This window comes from Pelodiscus sinensis, chromosome 3, assembly GCF_049634645.1.
Source record: "Pelodiscus sinensis isolate JC-2024 chromosome 3, ASM4963464v1, whole genome shotgun sequence".
NCBI lineage: Eukaryota > Metazoa > Chordata > Testudines > Trionychidae > Pelodiscus > Pelodiscus sinensis.
Genome location: NC_134713.1, coordinates 154,982,454 through 155,009,355, shown reverse-complemented (window position 1 = coordinate 155,009,355; position 26,902 = coordinate 154,982,454). Strand labels below are relative to the sequence as shown.

The following is a 26,902-nucleotide window of genomic DNA, read 5'->3' as shown; positions in this document are numbered from 1 at the left end:
GTTCAGTGAAATCCTGAGTTAATTGGGGTACATATTTACAGAAGGAAAAAAAGCCACAGAAAGTAGGTAATGTTGTGACTAATGCCACTTTCTGTAATTGCAACCCCACTGCTCCAAACAGCCATGTATTCCTAGCACAGCATATATATTTATTCAAACATGATTCAGCTCATTTTTTGCCAAGTTTTGACCTTTGTTAACTCCCTAGCAGCTCAACAAGATCATGACCAAAATTTGTTGTTTAAATGAAAGCTGCATTTGTTTAGATCCATGGTGTCTAACCACCTCTCAAGCAGTAGCCACCAAAGTGAACTAGCACATATTCTGAAAATGTAAATAATTTTGTGAGCCAACTAGCTACATTCAACCAGCCAAATAGCCACATATAGCTAGCGGCTAGCATGTTGGACCCCATGGGTTTAGATTATCCCTCGTTCAAAAAATCAGAAGGTGTATGCTTTGCCACTGTAAATACATTTTACAATTTATAACATTTAATTAAGATCAGCAATGTTCCAGCTGCTATGCTTCAAATGGCTGCATTACTAAAAACCATAAAAGCTAGTCTGAAACTTCCGTGAGAGTTTCGCATGAGTGTGGACATGCAGAACTGAAACCATTATTTGTATGTCCCTTCACAGGGAAGGGGAGTGATTGTGAAAGAAGGACTGCAGGTTATTTATAGTGTGGATCTATTCTAAAAACAGAATGGGAGTCAGTTTTATAATCTTTCAGTTAGTCTCAGGCTGCTGGTTTCACACTGATACTAATTTTCTGCAAAAATGGCATTTGTCGGAGGCAGACCAGAAAAGCAGGTGTCATGGCTCCTTCCCCACTCTGGCATGATAAATGCAGAAGTGGGGGCCAGCAGGTGTACCCCAAAGCCTTATCTACCAGGCTTTGGTATAAAACTTCCCCCAAAATCTTAAAACCCTAGATCTTGGGAATAAAACTTCCGCTGCCACCACCCAAATGTTAATAAAGAAATCAGGGGAAAGATCATTTGGGAAATCTCACCCCTAAAATAAAAATCAGGGCACACAATTAACCAATGCCAGGTTAATAAAAAGAAAAGAAAGAACTTTTATTATTACAACAATATTCCTGTTGCAAACATCATGACTAGATGGGAAGGTAACAAAATATACTCATAAAGAAACTCCATGGACCTAGAACTTAGTTACAAAGAAAAGCCAAAACATATTTTAAAACATGTACAGATCTCATTCCTATTGGCCACTCCACCTGGCTAGGTGTAGTTAACCCCTTAATCCCCAGGCTGTTGGCTAACCCTCATAATCATGACAGCAGGTTTTCATTAAAAACTTAATTATTCAAATAATTTCACACTTTCTGCAAGGTGAAAAGCGCGGTTCCCCATGTGAACACTCAGCTTGCTGTGCAATGTTAATGTAGCTAGTTTGTCTCTAAATTTTACAATCTGAGCTCACAGATGTTTTTGGAAAAGACAGTTTGGTCTAGTAGTGCTTAGAGCAAACAAGCTGGGTGTTACAAGACCAGGATTCTACTGCAGACAATCATTGGCTTGCTGTATAATTTTCAATCAGTCACTGAAATCTTCTGTGTTTCTTTTCTTCAGCTCTAAAATACACATGCAATGTTGAAGCTTAATTGACTGGTGTTTGTAGGAGATTGTAGGATGAAAGGTGATATCCAATTGCATATTATTCATACAGGTTCAGTCTTCTGTGGCCGGATTTGTGACTTCCTTCTGCGGTGCCTTCTTGTGGCTCATCAGGGGACTAGCTTTCAACCAGTCTGACCTCCTTCCGTTGCCCACCTATAGTGTGTTTGTGTCTGTCTCTCTGGACTTGGGACGCTCTCTGTGTGGCTCAGCCCTGGGGCTGGGTCACTACAGATTGCCCCTTCCGGTGTATCCCCTGGACAAATGGAATCAGGCCATCTTCTGATTCGTTGCTTACACTTTGCCACATCCCCAGTGGCTGATAGAACCCAAACCCACCCTCTTCTCTGTGTTCCAGCCCAGGGACACACTGGGTACGTCTAGACTACATGCCTCTGTCGCCAGAGGCATGTAGATTAGGCTACCAGACATAGTAAAATGAAGCGGCGATTTAAATAATCGCCGCTTCATTTAAATTTACATGGCTGCCGCGCTGAGCCGACAAACAGCTGATTAGCTGTTTGTCGGCTCAGCGTGATAGTCTGGACGCACGGGTCCATTAGAGCAAGTCTGTGTTGAATAAACTGCTTTGATTTCCTACGAATGGGAAACTAAGGACTTTCATTGCACTCCAGTGGACCTATCTGAGGGTTAAATAATGCTCTCCGTCCTTGGCTTCCAAAGCCAGCGACAGAATGATAAGCCTTGGGGAACGTATTGAAACATATGGTTAGGAGAATGAGGCTTCCTGTATACCTCCATCCCAGTAATATAAATAGTGATTTTCTTTATCTGGTCACTGTGGAACAAATGTGAAAAACACCTTGTTTTTCTGTTGCCATCTGCTTCATGGTAATTCCTGAGAGGGAAGAAGTTTTGCTGATGATACCGGTAGCAGATTGGTACCTTGTGTCAATTTAATTAACATGAAGTCTGGCTGCCTTTCTGGTACACAAGGGAGAGAGACTCAAGTAGCAGGTGCCTGGATTTCAGGGGTCCAGCTTCTTGGTGTGGCACTCTGCGTATGAATATGAGAAACAAGAAGGGCAAGAGAGGAGAGTACACGGATGGTATTCACTTCACAGGCATGCCAGGGTTTTTCAGATCTCCATTATTATCTAAGAGAAATCTGAAATACAAACTTTCCCTTCACATTGCCCACTCAGCTATTACTTGTAGAGCTCTGCAGATCTGTGGATATCTGCTTTATATGCCCAGGTATCCGCAACCACAGATGTGGCTGCAGATATCTGTGGCTCATTTTTGCAGATACAGATGTGGATGTGGATACAAAATTTTGTAATTAGAGCCCTGCACAGATACTTACACTGGCCTTACTATAAAGGCTGATCTTAATTCTTTTTCAACCTTTAAAACATAACAAGCACTGGTCCAAAGCATATTTAGAACAAATTGTTGTTGTTGTTGTTGTTCAGAGCACCTCTGTTTTCATTATGCCCTGCTTCCCATGTGAAAAATTAAAAACCAGGCCATGCACAAGAATGTTCTGAAAGTAACCGAGCACAGACAGACATAGGAATGGTAATCGGACATAGGAAGCAGACTGCTAACTATAGGAAAACCATATTGTTTGATTCTGATTGAAAGGCAGAAGATGGGCTTCTAAAATGCCCCAGGTCAACAGATTGTATTGCTCTTATTGTCAGCCTTGAATGTGGAAGTCAAGACAAAGCTTAAATCATTTTCCTAACATTTAGCAATAATGCAAAGACTAAATGTGCCAGCCAGGCTGAAAAATGACGTGTGAACATGCTGAGCTAAATTGTTGTGCACAAGTAACACTTGTAACACCATGGCTATGTCTACACTGGCCCCAAATTCCGGAAAAGGGATGCAAAGCAGGTAAGTCAGCATAGGGAAATCCGCGGGGGATTTAAATATCCCCCGCGGATTTAAATAAACATGTCCGCCGCTTTTTGTCCGGCTTGGGGAAAAGCCGGAAAAAAGCGTCTAGACTGGCGCGATCCTCCGGAATAAAGCCCTTTTCCGGAGGATCTCTTATTCCTACCTGAATATTCCTAAATATCCCCCGTGGATTTCCCTATGCTGACTTACCTGCTTTGCATCCCTTTTCCGGAATTTGGGGCCAATGTAGACGTAGCCCACATCAACTTCCAGTCTACAACTTTAAAAACAGTAATGTTACATCTCTCTTGCTTCCCCCTTAATGTTACTTGGCATTATGTGAATGCCCAGAATCCTCCCAAAGTTAGCAATGCCGAAAAAGTAGGAATAGGTTCACATCCAAAAACCCAATTGTCCACAATGAGTAGGAAGCTGTTCTGAGCAAATGCCACCAACTGCTGTCAAGTGTAAGCTGTAAGCAGCCCCACGCTGCACCTGCTCCCCAGAAGTCCCTGACATGGGAGAGTGGTGGTAGTGTGCAGAATGCTGTGAGGCTTCTGAACAGCAGAGTAACCCTGGGAACTGTGGAGGTAGCCCTGACACAGAGCAATTGTCTGTAGCTCCCTGTGCCTCCTGCACACTCTCTCTGGAGACACAACAGAATCTAGCCCCCTCAGTCTTTTACAGTGAGCTTTAGAAAATGAAGTTGGTTATAGTTGCTCAGCTTAGGTGTAGGCCTGGTTTGGAGCTGTTACAAACCAAAATAACTATGAGTCAGACTAAGAAGGAGAGGGGCACAGTTCTGGCCTGGCGTGACTGACTTCTAATACTTGATCACTCATATAGGAACCAACATCCCTACTGAGAATCAAGACCCTTGCTCAGACAATTGAAGCTGTCAGTCATTTGACGTCTTCTCCTGCCATCACCCACGGAGCTTTATTCAAACACAAGGGTGAAACTATGAGCATGTATGGACAAATTAAATTGTGATTCAGTATTTTGGTGTCTATACCTCTGCATGCGAGTGACTAGGAGACTGCTTGGTTGAAGAACTGAGCTATGAAAAATTGTCATGGATAAGGGTCCAACCACATTTATGGTTGATTATGGCTAATTTCACGGCCATAGGGTTTGAAAATTGGTAAATTTCATATTTTCATCTGTGTAAGCTGAAATGTAATGGAATTGTAACTGCAGAGCTTCCTGCAACCACAGGAGGTTCCAAGAGGTAGAGGTGGGTCCAATCTCCCCTGTGCTGCTGGGAGCAACCGAGCTAGGGACTCCTCACTGCTAGTCCTGGCTGGCATGGGAGGGACAATACTTGCTCTCCCTCCACACCTGTAGAAAGTGCTGAACTCCTCACCCCACACTCAGCTGCAGGAACTTCAAGCTGCTGCCAGTCCCAGAGAGCATCCTGCAGCAAAGGGAGGCACCTACACGTGGGTCTGGTCTGGTCCCCCGCACCAGGGCAGTTTACAGGGAGAGAGACAAGTCCTGTCCTTTCTCTGCCCAGTTGGACCTGGGAAGCCCCCTTTGATGGGGCGCTCCTCGGAACAATGAGACATCAGATTTCATGGGGATGGACTTATTTCACAGTCCATGAGCTGTGTTTCATGTCTGTGAAATTGGTAGGGCCCTAGTTATTGATAAACCAAAGATTGGGAACCTGGCACCCAAGGAAAACTCACCAGTTGAGGGCAGGTGTAGTTTTTGTGTACGCTTTAAAGTGGGATATATTCTGCCATCTGTCATAAAGGGGTGCTCTGCTTAGAGCCAGTATATGAGTCTCAAGATTAGGCCCCAATTCATGGGAGCTCAGGGGCTGAAGCATCCATAGGAAAAAATCATGGGTGATCAGCACCCACCGGTGGCCCTGCCAATCAGTCCTTCCCCTCCACCCAGTGCCTCCTGGCTGCTGATAATGTTCAGCAGCATGTGGGAGCACTGGGGTGGGCGACAAGGAACAGAGACAGGAAGGGATGTAGTGAGTTCGGGGGAGGACTCTGAATGGGAGTGGGAAGAGCTGAGGTCAGGACGGGGTAGTGGTAGGGGAGGCAGGTGAGGATGAGGCCTTGGAGGAAGGGGATGGAATGGGGGCAGAGCTTGGGTGGAGTGGGGCACCCCTGCGGAAACCAGAAGTTTGGCATCTCTGGTCTCAAGGTTTTAAGCACTTCCTGGGAGTTGCTGAACATCTTTATTGGAATTAGTGGAAGTTGGAGGCCATATTTTAGATGAGAGTCCTTGGGTTCCTGCTGTCCTTAAGAAAAATTGTGAAAGCCCATCACATCAGACTGAGCTCCCTTCATTTCATTGACCAGCTGTAGTGTTGAGTATTCCAGAAGGGATTTGTTATACTAGACAGACATGGGGTTTTTTGGTTAACCATTTCAACTGGACTGACATCTGCAAAACACCCAACTTAATGTGCCCGCTACAATCTGGCTATTACCCATTACAACTGAGTTTTCAAAAAACACAAATATAGAGAAACAAGACTCATTTGATTTTTGGCTACTCAGTGTTACACATTTCATAATCAACAGAAGATAAGGCACAAATTCACACACACACACACCCCCACACACTGAAAAGCTTTAAAGTTCAGAGTTAAGAACTCAAAACCTGTCTCTTTTAACTCTCATTTTCAGAAAAGAAGATGATTTTAGATTCTCCGGGCTAGAGGGTATAGTTACTGAAATAAAGTCTAAGAAAGCATTATGGACTGCTGAAAATCTTGAAATCTACAGATAGTAAAAGGATTCTGTCACATTTTAAGAGTAATAATGTAAACGGATTCTTTACATATGTTACAAATAATGTCATAGATTACTATATCTGAAAGAATTTTTGAAGTGGAATTGCTTGTCTATGTTCTTTATTAACTTTTCACATTTTCATTCTCCAACCTCAGGGAAAAGGCTTGTCAGCTTCACTTCTGTTTGTTTTAATCAGTTTATGGTCAGTTTCATTATGTTATCTCTCTCTCACACACACTATCCCAAGGTTTCAGTTGGTGGGTTACAAACAAAGTGGGAACTGTTTTTGTTGAATTTTTTTGTGATATGCACAATGGAATTTTTCATTTTAGTTTCTTGGAAACATTTCTTCACTTTGGTAGCCTAAATTTGGGGTCATCTTTGATCTGATAGTGTCCCTTAAATCTGTAGAATATTGGTGTGATGTACTAGTTTCTAGCACACAGTAGAGTTTATAAGAAACAAAATGTGAATAGCTGCAGAGATCCATAGTGTTTTAATTATAACTAAGGTGTCAGAAATTTAGGGCCCAATCCTGCAAGATGGCTAGTGCCTCCTGTTGCATTCAGAATCCTCTCATCACCAGGAGGCAGGTTTGTTCAGCAGTCTACATCAGTGGTATCCAACCTTTTTAAGCACAAGATCACTTTTTGAATTTAAGTGCAATCCAGGATGTACCTCAAACCCAGATATCCTTGCCCTGCCTCCTTCATGTCCCTTCTCTGAGACCCAACCCCTGCTCACTTCTTCCTTCCTCCCTCCCCCACCCATATTCCCTCCCTTTTACCCGGGCAGAGGGTTGGGACATGGGCTTTGGTCTTGGGCTAAGGGATTTGAAGTGTGAGGGGGCTCTGAGCTGAGCCTGGAGCAGGGAGTTGGGGTACAGAAGGGAGTTCAGGGTGCAGGCTCTGTCAGGGAGTGTGAATCTAAGGGGCTTAGGGCTAGGGCAGGAGCTTGAGGTGTAGGAGGAGGCTTATGACTATGGCAGGGGTTCAGAGCTGACTCCAGCTGGACACTGTTTACCTCAGGTGGCTCCTAGGTCCATGGTCACCAACAGGTCAATCGCGAGCTACTGGTCGATCTCAAGACCTCGACCAGTAGCTCGCGAGGCATCCTGTCTGCCCCGCCCCCATTTCCCTCCCACCCCCCAGAAGCCCCACTACTTACCTCAAGAGGTAGTGTTGGCTTCAGAAGTCCCGCGGCTTAGCGCCACTTCCAGCAATGCCAGAAGTGCGCTAGCTGCTCTGCTGGCCCCCTGCACCGCACAGGAGGGTGAGTCAGCCCTGTGGGAGGTGTGCAGGGGGTTTCCGGCAGGCACGGGGGGTTGGCCCCGGGGCAGGTGTTCGCACGGGGCTTTCCTTCCCGGGGAGGGGGGAAGTTGGTTCTGAGGCAGGCGCGCGCGAGCGGCTTCCCTGTGCGGGTGGGAGGGTCGGCTCCCTGGGCAGGCGCGCGGGGCTTCCCCTGGGCAGGTGCACGCGGGGCTTCCCTGCACGGGGGGAGGATCGGCCCCTGGGGCAGGCGCGGGCGCGGGGCTTCCCTGTGCGGCGGGGGGAGGTAGGGGTTGGCCCCGGGGCAGGCTCGTGCCGGTTTCCCGGGGGGGGAGGAGTATGTTGGGAGAAGGGAGATGCAGGGGACACTCTGCGTCCACTGGCACCCCACTCCCCAGCCCCCACTCCCGAGTCACAGAATGCTGTCCCCACTCCTGTCCCCAGCTACAGAACTCGGTCCCCATTCCTGTCCCCTCTCCCCAAACTCTGTCCCCAGCTACAGAACTCTGTCCCTATTTCCGTCCCCACTCCCCAAACTCTGTCCCCACTGACACTCTGTCTCCTGCTGCAGAACCCTGTCCCCACTAGCACCCTGTCCTCTGCCCTCCCAGCACCCTGTTCCCTTTCCCCTGCCCCCAGCCGCAGAACTCTGTCCCCACAAAATGTATAAGTATAAATGCTTCATTTTAGATTTAAATAGCATGAATACAAAACAGACCATTTATTTCATAACTATAAACACGTGATTTTAATTGTATGTATCGCATAATTTAAAAATAAACTGTTGATCAGAGTGTGTAAGTAAGGGCTGGGGATAGCAAGTGATGGACAGGAGGAGAATAGAGAGGGCGGGGCTTCAAGGAAGGGGCGGAGCTTCAAGGAAGGGGCGGGGCGGTAGATCTTCACCTGTTCTGAGATTTAAAAAGTGATCTTTGGTATAAAAAGGTTGGAGACCACTGTCCTAGGTGGTGGTGCAGTGGGGCTAAGGAAGGCTCACCCATGCCCTGACCTTGCACCCCCTCAAAAGCAGCCAGCAAACTGCCTCCATCCCAAGCCCTGTGCCCCCGCTCCATTCTGTAGAGATAGAATACAGGGGGCACCCTGAAATCAGCACCTTCTCCTCTCCCTTCCCTGCTCTGCACAGAAAGCAGGAGGCTCCTGGGGCGGGGCAGCTCCAAGGCAAAGGGCGGGAGATGCGCAGCAGTGGGGGAAGGGGCAGCTGAAGTGCTGCACATGACAGCCTCTTGGCCAGTCAGTGAGGATAACCTGTCAGAAGCTCCAAGATCTACCAATAGATCCTGATCTACTGGTTGGTGACCACTGGTCTACATCAGTGTTTCTCAACCCTTTCTTTATAAAGTACCCTTTTAAAAAAAATAAGTACCCCTAGTACCTACAGTTTTCAGACACACAATTTTTTTTTTCTACCATTGCAGCACATTTGTTTAAACAACTTAATTGTAGCCGGGTGGGCGATGAAATTTTGGGGTGTAAAAAATACAAAAATAATAAAGCGCTGTAAAACTTAAAACAAAAATTCAGTTTTCTCCAAATTTCAGTTGTGTTGTCGTACCCCCTAGACTTCTCAAGTGCCACTAAGGGTATTCATACCACTGGTTGAGAAACACTGGTCTATATGATCAGACCCTTAAATACAAAGCTGTTTAAGGGCCAATTCTAATGCATGTTTGAAGTCCCTGGGAGTCTTTCCATTCATTTGGATCAAGTCTTTAGTTATTTTTTTACATGGAGTAGCTTGCAAAGAGAACTGGGAGTATGATGGCTGCTCTGTACTCAATAATTAATTGATTGATAAATAACCCAATCAATTAACCAAAGCAAGCAAGCTACATTACAAAGACTCTCTAAAACTGAAGGCTATTAATTACACTGGCATAGTCAATATGCAGACGGACGGTGGACCAAATCCAGATCATCAGATGCTTTTGAATAGATGACAAGATCTTTTTGTTCATTTTAATAACAATAACTATAATTTTTGTATTATTTTCTATAGAGTCTGGACCCTGGTTGTTCTTTAACCAAGAAGTTTGGACCTTGACAATAATAATTAATTACCTTGGAATTACAAGTCTCAATATCTCAGTTTGCAGACTTGAATATAACCATAGGCTATGCAAATTTTGAAGTGCATTGAAGATTCTTTAGACTGGATTAGCATAAAATTCATTAGTGAGACATGCCTGAAATGAGGGAAAAGCCCTTATTCTCTTGGGTGACTGAAATATGAATAGAGTACTGCCTGAATTAAGTTTAACTTGCTCATTTTCAACCTGCTTCATTTTTTCCCCATCTGTTCCCCGTAATCAGTATTTTAATAAAAAGAGCCACTGGCAGGCAAGAGTGTTTAAAACAGGTTCAGTTCGTTTTATTTATTACCCAAGACAAATTTTCTGCAAAGATAAAAAGAAGTTTGTTTACAAATGCTTCTTGGGCAGCAGCAGTATGAGTTTTTCCCTTGAAACGTGGCGGATATCTACAATGAATGTGACACCAGCTTCAATTTTATCATTAGGAAATAGAACATGCTGAGATTAATGCTCCTGTTTTCAGAGTTTAATAAAATATATCTCCCAGTATAAGCTGGCTGTGACAGTATCATAGCTGAGTTGAGCCGGCAATGTACTCTTTTTAATCTTACAGTTGAAAAATGCTTGCTTACTGGGCCGACACATAATGCCAGAAGGCCGGTGTTGTGCCTCCTACATTCAGAAGATTGATGCAGCCCCCAATGTCATTAATAGACTGGGGATTCTAAGTGCCAGGAGAGGCAGCAGGTGTCATTGCTTGAGACTGGAAATTTGCTTCTCAAAGCAGTTGATCACTGCGATGAGAAGCTTTTTATTTTGCACATTGCTGGAGCAGTACTGTGTATTGACACATCTCTGGCAGCCTGCTACAACTTGCAATGGTTGCTTTGAACCCAGCTGCAAAGAAGTTGGGAGCATGGAGAGGGCAATAAATGTATGTAATAAAAACATGCCATGTCCCATGGAGTGGGCTGGGATTGTTGCTCTCATAGTTTTGGGAAGTGAGGCTATCCATAATATGGGTAATAGGCATCTTCCCTTGCCACCTTGGTGTCCTTCCTTTGAACTAGAGAAAGGAGAGACTCTTCAGACTTTTTCTGGATTTCTTAATAAATCATTCCTGCTTCTCCTGGGTTTAGTCCACTTAGGAAAGTAAGCAGGGTATTGCCTTTGGTGTGAATTACTTATCTGGGCTTCAGATTATCTTTAAGCCTTGTCAGTGAGAATGCAAACACAAAGCTTGTCTTCAGGGCATGGGGAATAGACAGTGCTGCACATTACAATCAGCTACTCTTGGAGTTTCATTTAATATCTCATTGTGGGTTTTCTTTCTTTTCTTTTTCTCTTCTTTTCTTTTTTCCTTTTCCTTTCCTTTTCATTTCTCTTCAGCTTTTGAAATCCATTATTCATGTAACAAGATTCACAGAAAGAAACAACTGAACTGTGATTTCAGTGGAGATTTTGTTTTAGAAAAATGGCATTTTCATTATTTAAATCTATGCAGTCGGTCTTCACTGCAAAGCAGCAGATGCATGAAATTAACACAACAGCCTCTTCAGAGGGCACTGATCCTGTTGGTTATTTGTTATAGTCTCTGAAGGGAAATAAACTGACCGTTTTAGCCAGTTCAGAGAAGTTAGACTCCCAGAACAAAATCAATTAAATATTGAACTCATTTTATTAATCACATCAGCAGCTATGAGAAACAGTAACCAAAGCAATGGTCAACAGATGTTGGTTCTCATTTTTAGTAAAGAGGCTTCCTTTGATATACAAAGAAGCAGTTTATTCATACACTTTCAGCTACTGCTATTTTCTAAAAATGTTCCTTCAGTCACTCATTTAATTTGTGTACCCAACAGTGATTTCTTTTACTTTCATTGCCTTTTTGAAAGCCTGTTTATACTGCAGTTCTTTGTTATTGGCATAGCTCTTTGTAGTATTCTTTCTTAATAGAGGGCCAGATTCTACTACTGTTGCATTTAATTCCTTGGGGTATGTCTACACTACACCAGGGCCGGCCCAAGCCATTCGTATACCCCGGGAACCAGGAGCGTGGCCCTGCCCCTGGGTGCATGGCGCATGTGTGGCAGCCCCGCGCAGCACTCCCTGACCGGTGGTAGCCCAGTCAGCCCATAGCTTGGGCTGGCTCTGCACTACAGCGTTATTTCAAAATAGCTTATTTTGAAATAGTTCTTTCAAAATAGCTTATTTTGAAATAACGCATCTACACACACAATGCATTTTGAAATAGCTTTTTCCTATTTCAAAATAGCACGTCCACACTGAGTGGACGCTGAATCGCAATTAAGGCTGTCTGGAACCAGGTCTGGCAGGGCATCAGGTCAGGAGTTACTTTGTGTGGTTGCTGCCTGGGTCTATCTGAGGCCTGTGCTTAAAGGGACCCCCCTGCTTCTCAGGTTTCCCTCCTTGCTTGCCTACCTTGCTGAGAGACAGCAAAACATTTTGTCTCTGCGTGCTCTGGTTTCCCTCACTCGGGACACCATAGCACTCTGCAACATGGAGCCAGAGCTGCCCCTGGGCACTCTGGTGCTTCTCGTGGACACGTTGCTGTGAGCCTGGCTGCACTTTCTGCAGGCTGCCATCCGGGAGGTCCATCGGGGGGCTGTCAGTATCCCGGAGGCCCTGCAGGAGATCTTCCACCCTGAGGAGCACTAAGAGCATCCCTGGACTGCCCACTTGGGGCTTGTGCCTCATTCCTCCCTCACATCCTTCCACTTACCCCTTCCTAACCCCCCTTCCTGATGTCAAATAAAATACATGTATTTTCATTAACACAGACTCTCTTTATTTAACAAAACGGGGAGGAGGGGATGAAACTCTGGTGAGACTGGGGAAAGGAAGTGGGAGAGGGAAAAAGAGAGGGTGGGAGAGAGGAGGGGGAAACCTGGGAGGAGGAAGCTGGAAGGGGGAATCAAGGAGAAGAAGGGGGAGGGAAAGCCAGGGGTCAGGGTTGGGGGTCTCACTGGACCAAACCTGCTCCTGGGTTCACATGTGGTCTTTGGTGGCCAGGCTGGCAGCTATCCTGCCATAGATGCCCACGTTCCTCCGTCTAGTGCAGAGATCATGGACAGGGGGCATCCCCCCCAAACAAGGTCCATGATCTCCACCCTGGACCAGGAAGGCGTCCGCCTTCTCCAGGCCTTGGCAGGATCCTGGGAGCTGGCAGACTGCTCCTGGGGTGCAGTGGAGGGCTGGCTGACAGTGGCTTGCTGGCTCATGTTTTGGGGCCACTGGGTCAGGTGCAGTGACTGCTGGCTCTGGGCTGGCAGGCTTTTAGCTGGCACAGGCATTGTGGCCAGAGTCAACCCCTTTAAGGGCTCCAGGAAGCGGGGAGGGAGATGAGTGTTCTTGGTTGAGGCTGGAGTGGCCACCAGAGCACCCTGGGAAGGCTGAAGGCCCCCTATTTCGAAATAAGTGTCAGCACCGCACTTATTTCAAAATAGCTATTTTGAATTTGGCGTTATTCCTTGTGGAATGAGATTTACCAATTTCAAATAAGCGCTCCGCTATTTTGAATTAATTTTGAAATAGCGGTTTGGCTGTGTAGACGCTAGTAAAGTTATTTCGAAATAACGGCTGTTATTTCGAAATAACTTTGCTGTGTAGGCATACCCTTACTTCCCAAGCAGGCCGATTGATATCCTCACTCAAATCAAATAGCAACTCACTTTGCAAGCAGGTCCTTGATTTCAGACTCTGACACTGGCTTTAAAATAATTAATTTTAGGGACTTTGTTTTAGCAGTATCATCTGTACTGTACCTATCACAGCATAGAACAGTTGGTTTCATAACATGAGCTGTTTGAGAATGGAATTATTATTTGTAGCTTTTTTATAATGTTAATTATATATGTATTAACGGGACCTTACAACTCAATTTCAGCTGCTTAGTAAAGGTTCTTGTCAGAAAACCCCAGGATTGAGTGATATGATAGAGTGGTAATTTTCTCTCCTAATTATAACTCCCCCCCCCCTTTCACTTTTAACATCCTGGTGCCCAAAAGAGACATCTTCATGAAAAAGACCACTGAGTTCTGTGGAGATCTTGAAGTGGGGTCTGCACATTTCTGCCATGTGGATTTCTGACTTAACTATGGACACCACCTTACTTCCCCCACACTGCATCAGACATATCTGATAATGGTCATTTGTGGTCAGAATTCAGGCTCCCAGTAGCATTAATATGGTTTGGGTTTCAGTTATAAAGGAAGGCAGTATTTGGTCCCGTGTCTAGTGTCACACAAAATCCATATACTGGGGATAATCTGTATGAAGTGGTTGCTGTTGTTGTTGACTTTCTTTTTTTCCTTTTGCACAAGTTTGTCCACTACCTCCAATGGTGATTCATGGAGATTATATTTGCCATCCGCGGCCTTGTGAGCGTTATAACCATGGAACTGTGGTTGAATTCTATTGTGATCCTGGTTACACTCTTACCAATGACTACAAATACATCACTTGCCAAAAAGGAGAGTGGTTCCCTTCAGATCAAGTATACTGTGTCAAAACAGGTAAAAATAGCACTAAGGTCACAACGTCTGCAGGCGTTAACCCTTTATTTTGCTGGTATGATCACAGGCTGACATGATCTGCTGAACTACAGTTCTGTCACGTTTTAAATTTTACAGAGTCATCTTGAAACATTAGTAACATGTAGTTTATTTCTGCTTTTATGATCTTGAATTTTCAGCAGCTATCTCCATAGATGCTAAAATGTGCCTTGTTAAATATTTGCTAAATCTTCTTTATTTTGTTTGCAAATAAATCCTGATAAAACACATCACTAGATTTTTTCAGTTTTTTCTATACTATTTTTTAAAATTTATGACAGTGTACCTTAAGAATAAGGATATTGTCTATGTATTTGTACAAAACCAAGTGCCCTGATCCTGACTGGCACTACTGCAATACAAATATGAAACAGTTATAATCTAATACAGCTGTTTTATTGCATTTTTGCTACAGAGCAAACCTGGCCAAATACACAGGAAACCCTCCTGACGACTTGGAAAATTGTGGCATTTACTGCTACCAGTGTTCTACTGGTACTTCTGTTGGTTATTCTAGCCAGGATGTTCCAGACCAAATTTAAGACGCATTTCCTTCCAAGGTTTGTACTCTTTTGCTCTTTGGACATTGAAGGCTTTAATTTAGCTATTTCACTGAATGCCCTTTGGAGAGGAAATAAAATGAGATTCCAACTATCTTATTTTCTCGCATTGAACAATAAACAACAGAGGGAATGGGGACAAATCTAGGCAACCCATAGAGTTGAGAACCCCTGCAATTCCATAGTACTTCTGGCCTCTTTTAGGGCAAAGAGAAAAAGAAAAAATTGCCAAATTGGCTTTAGGTGTGATTATACTAATTGCTACATTGATACTGAGAGTTTTGTCTTTGATCAAATATATTTACAGGGAGAAGCAACGTATTTTAATATATCAATTTGGGGGTTTAGGAGTAGGTTCTTTAAAATATTTTAGGCTTAGTAGAGTAGCATAAACTTCAAAAACTATTTTTTCCTCAATGGAAATTGAAAAAAAAAAACCTTCAGTGACGCTTCTCTTAAAACCCCTCCTGAATATTCATAATCTCTCTCTCTTTGTGGCTCTTTCTCTCTCATATCCTCTTCCTGTTCTTTGCCTAAAGCACTGTACAGATATCAGCTATCTGCCAATAATGCTTATGCTAGTCCCTGCAAGACAGGGAGGTAAATATTAACCTTCTTTTACAAATAAGAAAGCTGAGGTTTGTAGGTTGACTAAATATAGCTATATAACAGAGGTAGTGTCATAGCTAGGTTCAGTCATATTCTTGGACCAAGACCTCTGTGTGGGTGGGGGTGTGGATGTGGATGAGAGGTAGGAAAGCTATATTAAGTCAGATAATCTGTCGCTGTACCAGTGTATGTTGATGGACTAGATCACCTAATTAATATGTACACAAGAGGGAAGACCTCTAGATTTAAGAGGCAGCACTATACCAATGACAGATATCCTGGTCTTGCTCCTCTGACTTGCTGAAATAGACTTCTGTCTTCCTCTTCTTTTTTTCAGATGTTCCCATATACCCTAAAAACACATGGCATACCGGTGGGACTCCAATGTAATCTAATTTAAATTTTTGAGAGTAAAAGATCCACAATTTTACAGACTGAAAAAAAAGTAGTTTTCTTGAAAATATCCTCTTAGTGGTTGTGGGAGGAACAGGGAAGTGCATCCTTCCAAACTGAGGGTGAAATGAGCTAAAAAACTCAACCCCAAAGCTTGCATCATCCGGCAATTATCAGCTCAGTAGATTTACATGTCCTGCATGTGCCCATACTCCTTTAGCTCCCATGTTGACCTCTCTACACTTATGGATCCACCCCGAGTTTATATCCCTGATATTTACTGTGCATGGGACAATAGAAAATGTTCCTTATCTCCAACACACAGATGTCCTTTCCTTCTCTGAATGATGCCTCAGGTTACTGGCTTTGTTTATCTCCTTAAACCAAATTGCACACAGCTATTGGCCTGAGCTGATTTCTGCAGATCTGGGAAAGGATATTCCTGTGAACATTAAGAACAATGTATAGCTCTATTTATGTGATTAGAAAATATTATACTGAGAGAAGTTTGGTGGTTGCTTCAAGATGCTATTGAAATGTTCAAAGACTCCATGATAATCTGTCTTTGTTTGATGTAGAGCCGTCCAAGAGAGTTCCACCAGTGACCCCGACTTCGTGGTAGTGGATGGTGTTCCTGTCATGCTGCCTTCCTATGATGAAGCTGTGAGCAGTGGTTTGAATGCCTTGGCGCCAGGATACTCATCTCCTGCAGGCCTGGGGCATGTTTTGCAGATAGAAGATCAGAACCCTCCAGCTTATCCCGGCCCAGGAGATACAGACACATTACCTGCTGAATTTGAGAGTTGTGAGAGTATATCAGGCTCTTCTGAACTTCTCCAAAGTTTATATTCATCTTCTGTGTGCCAAATGGGCGTGCATCCTGTTTCAGATAGAACTGAGGTGATCAATAGCACCACTGGGGAGGCTGCATCTACTAGCCCAAGTATCGATATTGCAGATGGTAAGATCTGTTTGGATAAGTTACATGGGATGTGTGTCAGAGGTAATAAACCATACATACAATCTGTGTTCTTGTGCTTCAGAGTAAGAATTAAGTAAGAATTATTTGCAACATATGTGTTATTCTTTATGCTTTCTTCAAAATAAATTTTTCGGTGCTTTTAGGGTTTCATCTCCTCTACCCTGCCAGGCCAATCCTGAGCCACATTTGTGGCAAGGGGATTGACTCTCCAGGAGTGAAACAGGGAAGAATCTTCATTCCCAACTCACACAGTGGCAACAAAGCCCCTTAGAGAATTTTTCCTTGTTTATTTTGGAGCGAATGCAGGTTTTAGTTGTCTGATTCCATACTGGCATCACAACAGAAGCAGGTGTTAAGGAGGGACTAGACTGGGGATAATATTGTATATTTTGCTCACAAGTACAACCTTTCATCATAAACTTATGCACAAGCTATTTGTATAGCATCAACTGGTACATATGAGATGACACTCTTCAGGCACCCAAGCAGTCTACTAGCTAAGGCCAATAATTCTCTTTTTTTTTTTTTTCTAGAAATTCCATTGATGGAAGAAGACCCTTAACCAGCACAAAAATTGTTCATTATGTAATCACACTGGGTGAAATGAAACATGCACATACATATATATACAATAGAGAGATAAAAAACTGTTTAAAGATTGGAGGGAGGGTATTTTTCCTATTTTTGATCTTCCATGTGATGATGTCACCAGATTGTGTGCACATCATAATCAACCGTGTGGTTAACAGCATCAGCAATTGAATAGCAGGTTTGTGAAATGAATCCTGGGGATTTGATGAGGCCACTTATAGAAAAAGAACTGTGAATTCTTAGAACTGAAATTAACATATCTCTGCATCGCAGGAAGTCGTATGATTCTGTAGAAATGCTCTTGAATTTTGATACAAGTACTAACTGCCTCTTGAAAGCATGTCCAATTGTGTAGATTTGCTTATAAAGGCTGCTTTATATTATCTATGGACCCTGATTTACAAAGGATTATTATAATTTTTTAATCAGTGTTGAAACCTGAAAACAGAAAACGGTTTCCTTTGAATTCCTATATTATCTAAGTTATCAAGTGGAAGCTATTGTTTTGTTTCTTGCTAACATAGTTTCAGACCTTGTCTGCAGAAAGCATAACAGAAGAGAGGAGAGGGACTCATAAATTTTGACATAACAAATATATAGTTATGTACTCTTTGAAGGAAAATGTAAAAGAAATGGAAAACCTGATCTGAAGATTTTTTTAAAGTAAAGTAGGATTTATATAAAATATAATATTCAAGGTAAAATATCAATATTTATATATATGTGAAGCACCTGTACATTACATTTGATAAGCCCTGTTATTTTGTAAATGAACCTAGAAAGTAACAAGGTCATGATGAGGGAGGTGTTGAAATACTCCCGTTTCCCCATTTCTTACACCATCTCATACAAATATACATAAATTATTTTATGGCCATAACCCAAAGCTCTACAGTGTCTCTACTGTATGTGGAAGTTCTCTGGTCATTACTGTAGAATATCATAGTATTTTTTTAAATGAGGACCCTTTATTTCAGTCCTTTTCTGAATCACCAGCTTGTCTCCAGTTGACCTTCATAGAGCTTGTTTATTACTAACAAAGTGCTCTGCTACCATGTTAGCTTCTTTGTGGGACATAGTCAGATCTTAATGCACTCATCATGGAATCAAATAACACCACTCTGTCTGCTTTCAAGAAAATGCACAGTGCTCAGAGTGCTGTTGAAACTGGATTTTCTCCTTTGCAAGAAGAGAACAACTGGTATCCTGGTCCCCTTGTGGCTCCATTTCTCTTCTTTTACTCATGTGGAGCTGGGGCACAATCTAGTCACTGGAAACAAATCTTGTATCTATGTTATCTTCCTGGAGGGGTATGTCAGACATTCTTTGTAAGGAATATCCCCTCCCCCCCACTTCAGTATGACTGTTCATTTGCCAAGCAAGTTTTCCATCTCGTTTCTTGTATTGCGTAATTGAAATAAGAACCATCATGTTAAGTTTACAGTGGCTTAAACAATAACTCACTGTTATGCTGATGGAGACAGACTGTCATCTGTGTGGGCTAGTTGAAAGCAATATACTGATATATTCTGGTTTCAGCTGCAGTAGAACAAACCAGGAGTATTTCTGTTGTTATCAGTAGAGTCACTCCAGATTACCTTGTTGTTTTCATGTAATTATTTTTTAATTTTTAATTTTTATTTGTGCTTTGAGAGCATTTAGAGGCCTCTGACATCAGCCAGCGCCTTATTGCGCTAGGCACTGTGCACCCGTAAAAGGAGGACATGGTCCCTGCTCTGAAGAGCTTACTGTCTAACTATAGATTGGATCTCCCTGATCTAGCAACCTCGGACCTGATCAGTCCCAAATGAAGGATTTTGCCAGACCAGGGAAAGTCATTTCTGGACTCCCTGCTACTCAGCTGGGCCACTCAGCTGGGCCACTCAGCTGGCTCCTCCCTCCCCCATCTCCAGTCCTGCCAGCCCCACTGAGCTTTAAGGCCCTGCTGGGCAGCCCAGCTGAGATGCATTGGGCTTCCTGCCTCTGCCACGCAGCATTGCTGGAGCATGCCAGGCTTCCATGAGGTTTAACTGTTAATTCGAAGTAAGGGGTTTATTTCGGAATCGCCCTTCTCTGCCGCGTGTAGATGCGGGCAGTTCTTCAAGGCTAGTCAATTTCCAAAATGGTGACCGCCCGGGAACATGCTAATAAAGCGCGGGATATTTAAACCCCACGCTTCATTTGCAATTTCGGTCGCCCTCATTAGCCTCCCTAGTTCGAACTAGGAGGCTAGTGAAGACATACCCTATGAGATTTTCCCTCCTCTCCCACCCAGGCCATGAGGATATTTCCCCAATATTCTGCTTTGTTTATATTTCTAATTCCTGTTTCAATGTGCTACCCTAGCATATAAGCTATGTGGGTTATATGTTACCAACCAAGGAAAACCCTCTGGAACACAAGGTGAGTTCAATGATTTAGTTTTATAGTATTGTTGCAAAAAATTTCAAAATATTAAACGTATTACAATTATCCTATAAAATATAGTGAAATCTGTACTTGCTGCTTTTCACTGTCCCCTGTGTTAACAGTTTTCAGATCTCATTCCTTGTGAAATTCCTTCCTTCCTGTCTGTTAACTTCTACTGCCGTTAATGCAGATCTGCCTGTTTGGAAAGTTGCTTTGCTCTGTATGTTGTACTGCCAGTAAGCCTGCTGAGGTGGCCAGAAAGGTCAATGCATCCAAACTTGGAACTGTGTTTTTCAAATGAACAGTTTAGCTCATAACATTTCACTTTCAAAGTATCTTTAGAGAGTTACAGTTTATTAGACCATTTTTCTTTGCAGAACTGAAAATGAATTAGAAAACATGTACAAGTGAAAACTGCCCATTAGACTTTTGGTAGCACTGTTGCATTGTATTAAATATGACCTGAGGAGGGGGAATATGGGTTTGTGCCCTCTTTAATTCTTTATAATATGCAAGATAGCCGAAAAGGTTTTTCCAGGTGTTTTTTTGCTTGAAATTTTTTTTTCTGATTGTTTTCTTTGAAGTAGAATTGTAAAGAGAGTTAAATGCAGCAGTGTTGAGCATGTTTGAAAATTCCCCCACAGAAATTCACGTCTAGCCTACTATGTTTTTTCTCAGAAGACACTTTAGGCTCACTGGAGAACTGGTATGATTATGACACTAGGCTTACATGGCAAGTGAAACCATAATGGGCGGACACGGTATTCTTATTGTTGTTTTATTTGTTTTTGTTGACATCTGTTTAACGTAAACCTGTGAGAAACCCTGGGGGAAAAAAAACCTCTCTCTGTTAAAGACTCAAGCTCCTTCATTGAAGAGTTAAGCACTCTCAACCTATATTTCTGATCTCCAAGAAAACCAAAAAAAAGCAGGCTTGACATTCCTGATATTTCTAAGATGAAAAACAAGGAGGAATAAATATATTTTGTGGAGAGAGCAAAAGGGAATCATTTCAGGCCTTCTTTCTATGTTATAAAGAATTACAAAAAGCACAAACCTCTTCTGTTTAATGATGATCTGACATGATGTTATTAAAAGGTATAAACAACCACTTGTTATAATGATCAGAAAGCTGGGGTCTCTGTGATGGTTGTTAATAAGAGTCACTGTATTCATCTTTGTAAAGGCACCTAATGTCTCTCTTAGGCTACATCTACACTATGAGCCTCTTGCAGAAGAGGAAATGCAAATGAGCGCTCCATTTGCATTTGTTCTTCCGCAAGAGGCTCGTGGTGTAGACGTAGCTTCAGTGAACCAGTTCCGGCTACGTAATATGGTTATGGGATGACCACAACATAGTACTTGCTAGCACATTGCTCTCAAGCAGCTATTGAAGCTTCTAATACTAAGGCTACGGCTACACTGTAGCCTTCTCCCAGAAAAGCTTATGAAAATTAAGCGCAACATGCAATATCGCCATGCTTCATTTGCTTAAGCTTTTAAGGAAGAAGGCTACAGTGTAGCCATAGCCTAAGTGATACTGAAAACCATGCATCTCAAGAAAAATAAAAAGAACATTTAAACTGTCCTAGTCTTTGGGAGTATTGAAGTCCCAAGAAGCTTTGGAGGAGAGACACCATAAATAATATCTGCCATTTTGGTACTAGTGAGAGAATATTGCAAACACACTTTTACAATCACCTTTAAAGAAAAAAGCATTAATTTTGAAGTCTAGCCAGTTTCAAAAACTAGTTAAAAGTAGTTACAGAAGCTTTATCTTCTCTGCAGTACCTCTGCCAGCTTCCTGTTTGGGGGGAAAAAATTGCCTATTTTGAAAAAAATATTTCATTTCTGTGTTGGTATGTGAAAGACCCACCTGGAGAGAAGAGGAATGCGGGAGTGGCTTGCACACACACTGCTGCCAAATGTAAACTGAAAAAACTCAGAAACGTGTTACTCTCATCTCCAGTATAGTTCTCCTGAGTGGCAATTGCTAACCATTTGGAGACAGAAGTGTAATTGCTTACAGCAGACAAACCTCTTTTTAAGGATTTTGGGTTACTCATCTCATATTGCACTGGACATTGATTACATACGGAGATGCCGAACTTGAACACAAAAGTATGAAGAAGAGATCCAACAGGTTTGGCAAGAAGCACATAGACAGGGCTGTTCTGAGGCCTCATATTGAATCAGTGAGCAACTGTATCTTTGATGTCATTTCTGCCCCTGAAAACATGTTCTCCAGCATTACTGTGTCAGGCAAATTTGACTAGCCAACTCTCAGACACATCCAGAAGTGTCATAGATCCCTAGGCTCAAAGTATTTAGAGGAAATAACTGAGCTTAGCCCAGGTCCCATAACTTCAGCCTGTATTCAGTGTTATTTATATGGTAACATATTCTGTGCCTTCTCTGTTGGCATGTTCTCCGTCCTTTTGGTGTTCTCGGGTCCAGCTGTGGAAGTAGTCCACAGACCCGGGCACCACTAGGAGCCTATGAGAGTATTCGAGCCCCATTGCTGCTAATGGGAGCTTTGCCATTGCCTTCAATGAGCCAGACTTTGAACCTTGTATCAATCTGAGATTGTGCTCATCTGCTCTTTACTTCTAGCTTTGGCTGTTCACTAGGGCTGTGTCTACATTGGTGCAATCTTGCGCCAAACTTGCTGCCTCTCTACACTGGCCGTGAGTTGTTGTGCAAGAACACTGACGTTCTAATGTATATAATCAGGGCTTCTTGCACAAGAACTATGATGCCACCGCTCAGGAATAAGCCCTCTTGTGCAACTGTTCTTGCGCAAGAGGCCAGTGTAGATAGGCAACATGAATTACTTGCGCAAGAAAGCCCTATGGTTAAAATGGCCATCAGAACTTTCTTGCACAAGAGAGCATCTACACTGGCAAAGATGTTCTTGCGCAAAAGCACATCTCTTGCGCAAAGGCACGTGCCAATGTAGACACTCTCTTCTGGAAGAGTTTTTGCACAAGAACTCTTCTGCAAAAGAGTTCTTGCGCAAAATCATGCCAATGTAGACATAGCCTAGGTGCACAGCTCTTTACTGGACACTCATAGTGCACTTTGAGGTCATCCACCCTCAGAAACTATTTTCTTCGGCTTAATGCTGAGTGCAGAGCTACAGTGAAGGCAGCAGCTAAATTACTGAAGTGGTCAGACTATAGTCAAGAAGGAATATTCTGCATAAACCTAACACAGCATGCCCCATTAGAAGCCAAACCTGCACATAAGGGAGAGCAGCATACCTGCAGCTTTCTACACGGGGAACTGGAGCACTCTTCAATTCTGAGGGAGCAGCCAGGGAGAGAGGGAACAAGAGAGCAGCTTCTCTGGATCTCCAAAGGCACATCCGCTCCAGAACTAATGCTGGTTGAACGAGTAGCAAATTCCACTGTGCAGTAGCAAATCCAACACCTCCCTGGTTGTTTCTGAAGGAGTTTTATGCTGCCATGGTAGAGAGACTGTGAAGCGGGGCAGGGGAATTGTCTGGTTTCAGGTCATTTTATGTGTGCTCCTGCCCTCTGAGGTAATGTGAACCTGCCAATCACTATGTTGTTGGGTTTACCTCCAACTTCTTGCCAAAATAACTAGGGTTGTTTTCTACTTCTCATTGTCCTCAGCCTCTGGTTTCTGAGTTCAGTGCTGGACAAATGCTGCTCTTAATTCAGTCTCTCAGCACCCGTGCTGGATACATGAATCAGACTACTTGTTCTTTCTGGGTTATTTACACTTCTCACCTTTGTTCTTGTGCTATCTCTCTGGCAGCTGTCTCACAGCTATCTGATATTTTAATGGTAATGCCATATCAACTGTGAAGTATTTTTATAACCCTGTAATCACTACCTGTTAACAAGTTGCTTGGGGGAAGGTCTTTCTAAAAGCATTGGGAGAGGGTGGTTATAAACAGTCATAAATTTCAGAGTTAGTATTCCAAGAGGCTGGATACCTTCTATTACAATTGCTTAATTGTTGATTTGTGGTATGAGAGTGCCTCCTTTTAATGTGGTGGGGAGAGAATTGCCAAGCAAAGCTGAGCTGTTCTGCATTCACAAGAAGTGCCATGAATGGTGCGTCTTCATGCAATATATTCCTTTATTCAGTATATTTGATAATACCTGCCATTTTAAATCCACTTTTTATAGCAAACAGAGAACCGTTACAGTCTATGGCTCCACTAGGAGAAAACCAAACAGGCCTGAGCCTATAAGGGACAAAGTGCCATTCACCACTGAACATGTGCTGCTCTGTACTGTGCCATTAACACAGCTTGTTTAATAAATGGAGTGTTACAATTGCCAGTGAAATTATTCATTTACTTTATAGTCTGGGGATGAGTTGGCTTCCCCATTCTGCTGTTCCTTAGAGATCCTTTATCCTGTTCTGCCCCTTTAAATCTTGCATCAGCATGCACTGCGCCTTTATCAACAGAGATGATATGAATGGATTCCCCAGGCTTGTCCTGCAAGGTGCTTGAACATCTTCCGTGCCCATTGACTTCTCAGTATCTCCTGGGAGGGCCATTAAATTGTTACTTCATTAAAAACAAACAAACTGCACATTAAAAAACAAATGAAAAAGAAGGGGAATAAAATCTGGGAGTCAATTTCAATGTCTAATTTTAAATTAAAACATTTAAAAGAAGTAGCCAAAGAAGCCCCCTTTAAAGCAGATCAGACTCATGGTCAAAACTAGTGATAGAGATGCAGCCATGTTAGTCTGGTCTAGCTGAAACAAAAGACAGGACTATGCAGCACTTTAAAGACTAACAAGATGGCTTATTAGATGATGAGCTTTCGTGGGCCAGACCCACTTCCTCAGATCAAGTTGATCTGAGGAAGTGGGTCTGGCCCACGAAAGCTCATCATCTAATAAACCATCTTGTTAGTCTTTAAAGTGCTGCATAGTCCTCTCTTGTTTCGATCAAAACTAGAGCACAGAAAGAAAAATTGGTTAAGGAGAGTTGGACACAAAACTGTACTGAAATCTCAATATAAGGATACAGCTTGCAGTAAGCTTTAATTGCTAATGTTTATAAGTGCTTTTGCTGGAAAGATACAACTTCTGCAATGCAGTTACATCTTTATACTTTGTACAATAGATCTGTACACTTACAAAAGTGGGCCTGTGTCTTTGGCCCCCAGTAAAAAGGGAGTTGTGTGTAATATTCACAAGTGCAATACAAATAAAACACATTTGTGAACTTTGACATTTGTTGATTTATTTTTTCTTTTACAGACTGAAAAGAATGGCTTAGAGGAAAATGAGTCAAGGCATTAGTAGTGTGTGTGTGTGTGTGTGTGAGAGAGAGAGAGAGAAGAATATAAGAACTGTGTGGAGGGTCATAAGTAAGTTTTGAGGGATGTTAAAAATCCAAACTGATAGAGTCCCTTTAATTATCTAATTTTAAAAATCAGGTTTTTGGTACAGCACTCTTTAAACAGCTTCATATATTTTTTTAAAATATTCTTTATACTTTAAAGAAACTAATTACTTGATTCATCTGCATCCCTGCAGATCTGTATCACAACAATCATTGTTACTTTGGTATGAATGTTGCTGCTTTCTGTTCCCTTTATTATTCTGGAATGTGAGACTTCTAGCTTGTTTGTAAACATTTGGTTTAGGCTTTAGGTCTCCCGCATATTCTGAAAAGAATATTAGTTACATGATCATCAAAATAAAAGAATGGTCTCCTGGGTCACACCAATGTTTCATTTAGCCCAGCATTCTGTCTTCTGACAGGGCCAATGCCAGTACCGCAGAGGGAAAGAAAAGAACAGGTCATCAAGCGATCCATGGCCTGTCACTTATTTCCAGCTTTTGGCAAACAGAGGTTAGGGACACTTCAGAGCATAATTTTGCACCCCTGCCCATCCTGGTGTCAAAGTCAGACAGGACTCACTCAGAGTTGTCAGACTGCTCTGTTTATTAGCAAAGCTGCTCTGCTAAATGCACCCAGAAAATGTGAGTACCGTGCAAGGCTCAAACCCCTTAGATTTATACAGTCAAAAGAAAGCCAACTTAACAATATTAAAAGGTGGCAAAACTTCACATGATTAGTATGAGACTAGTCAAGTATCTTCATTTCCACATCAAGCACACAGCAATCTCCTGTCCATATCTCCCTGGTTATCTCAATTACTTTCTGCCTAACACCTAATGTTCCTTTTCCTATTATCTCAGGCCCACCTCAACTTATTCCTTCAACTTATTCAATTATTACAGCATAATTCATGCTGGCTAATAGTCATTGATGGACCTATTCTCTATGAACTTACTCAATTCTTTTTTGAACCCCATTAACCTTTGTCCTTCACAACGTTCTCTGTCAAAGAGTTCCACAAGCCTTCTTCATTCTATGAAGAAATACTTCCTTTTGTTTGTTTGAAAACTGCTGCCCAATCAGTTCATTTGGTGACCCCTAGTTCTTGTGTTATGAGAAGTACAAAGCACTTCCTTCCTTACTTTCTCCATCAATCATGATTTTATAAACTATCATCTCCCCCCTTGGTCATCTCACATTTTCTAAGCTGAAAAATCCCAGTCTTACTCATCTTTGCACTGACTTTACACTATTGCAGCTGATATGCTCTGGGAGATTGCGTTGTGGAGCAACATCAGTGTAAAAATCTCAGTGTAGACAGAATCTTAGAGTCTTTTGCCAGGAGAGAAACATGGATGGGCCTGAGAATAACATGGCCAACTGTGTTTGCTGCTCATCCTCTCTGCCTACTTCTCTGGCTACAGCTTCCAGTGTTTCAGCTTTGTGGCTGCAGAGAGCTGAAATCCACCCTCAGGCAGAGCAGTTGCATTGCGGGGAGGATGCTCAGTTGCCCTCCCTGCCTCATAGGAGTGAATATACTCAAGGGCTGTGTCTAGACTGGCCAGTTTTTCCGGAAAATCAGCCGCTTTTCTGGAAAAACTTGGCAGCTGTCTACACTGGCCGCTTGAATTTCCACAAAAGCACTGACTTCCTACTGTAAGAAATCAGTGCTTTTTGTGGAAATACTATGCTGCTCCCATTCGGGCAAAAGTCCCTTTTGCGCAAAACTTTTGCACCCCAATGGCGAAAATGGCAATTGGGGCTTTTTTGTGCAAAAGCACGTCTAGATTGGCCATGGATGCTTTTCCTCAAAAAGTGTTTTTGCGGAAAACCGTCCGTGCCAATCTAGACACT

At 42.7% G+C, this 26,902-nt stretch overlaps 1 protein-coding gene and 1 long non-coding RNA gene across 10 annotated transcripts in view; one reads left to right on the top strand and one right to left on the bottom strand.

The window, feature by feature from the left end:
- The window catches only part of SUSD4 (sushi domain containing 4), a 124,429-nt gene extending 99,498 nt beyond the window's left edge, over nucleotides 1-24,931 (top strand). For all 8 annotated transcript variants that reach the window (XM_075925257.1, XM_075925264.1, XM_075925261.1 and 5 more), the window contains 4 exons: nucleotides 13,933-14,124; nucleotides 14,579-14,723; nucleotides 16,304-16,686; nucleotides 17,241-24,931. In XM_075925257.1, the coding sequence (XP_075781372.1) occupies nucleotides 13,933-14,124; nucleotides 14,579-14,723; nucleotides 16,304-16,686; nucleotides 17,241-17,269 (749 nt within the window). In that variant the 3' untranslated portion in view covers nucleotides 17,270-24,931. The remainder of the gene's footprint in view (nucleotides 1-13,932; nucleotides 14,125-14,578; nucleotides 14,724-16,303; nucleotides 16,687-17,240) is intronic.
- LOC112544560 (uncharacterized) overlaps nucleotides 24,096-26,902 on the bottom strand; it is a 24,103-nt gene continuing 21,296 nt past the window's right edge. For both annotated transcript variants that reach the window (XR_003087898.2, XR_012902945.1), the window contains exon 3: nucleotides 24,096-24,233. This is a non-coding gene — a long non-coding RNA (uncharacterized LOC112544560). The remainder of the gene's footprint in view (nucleotides 24,234-26,902) is intronic.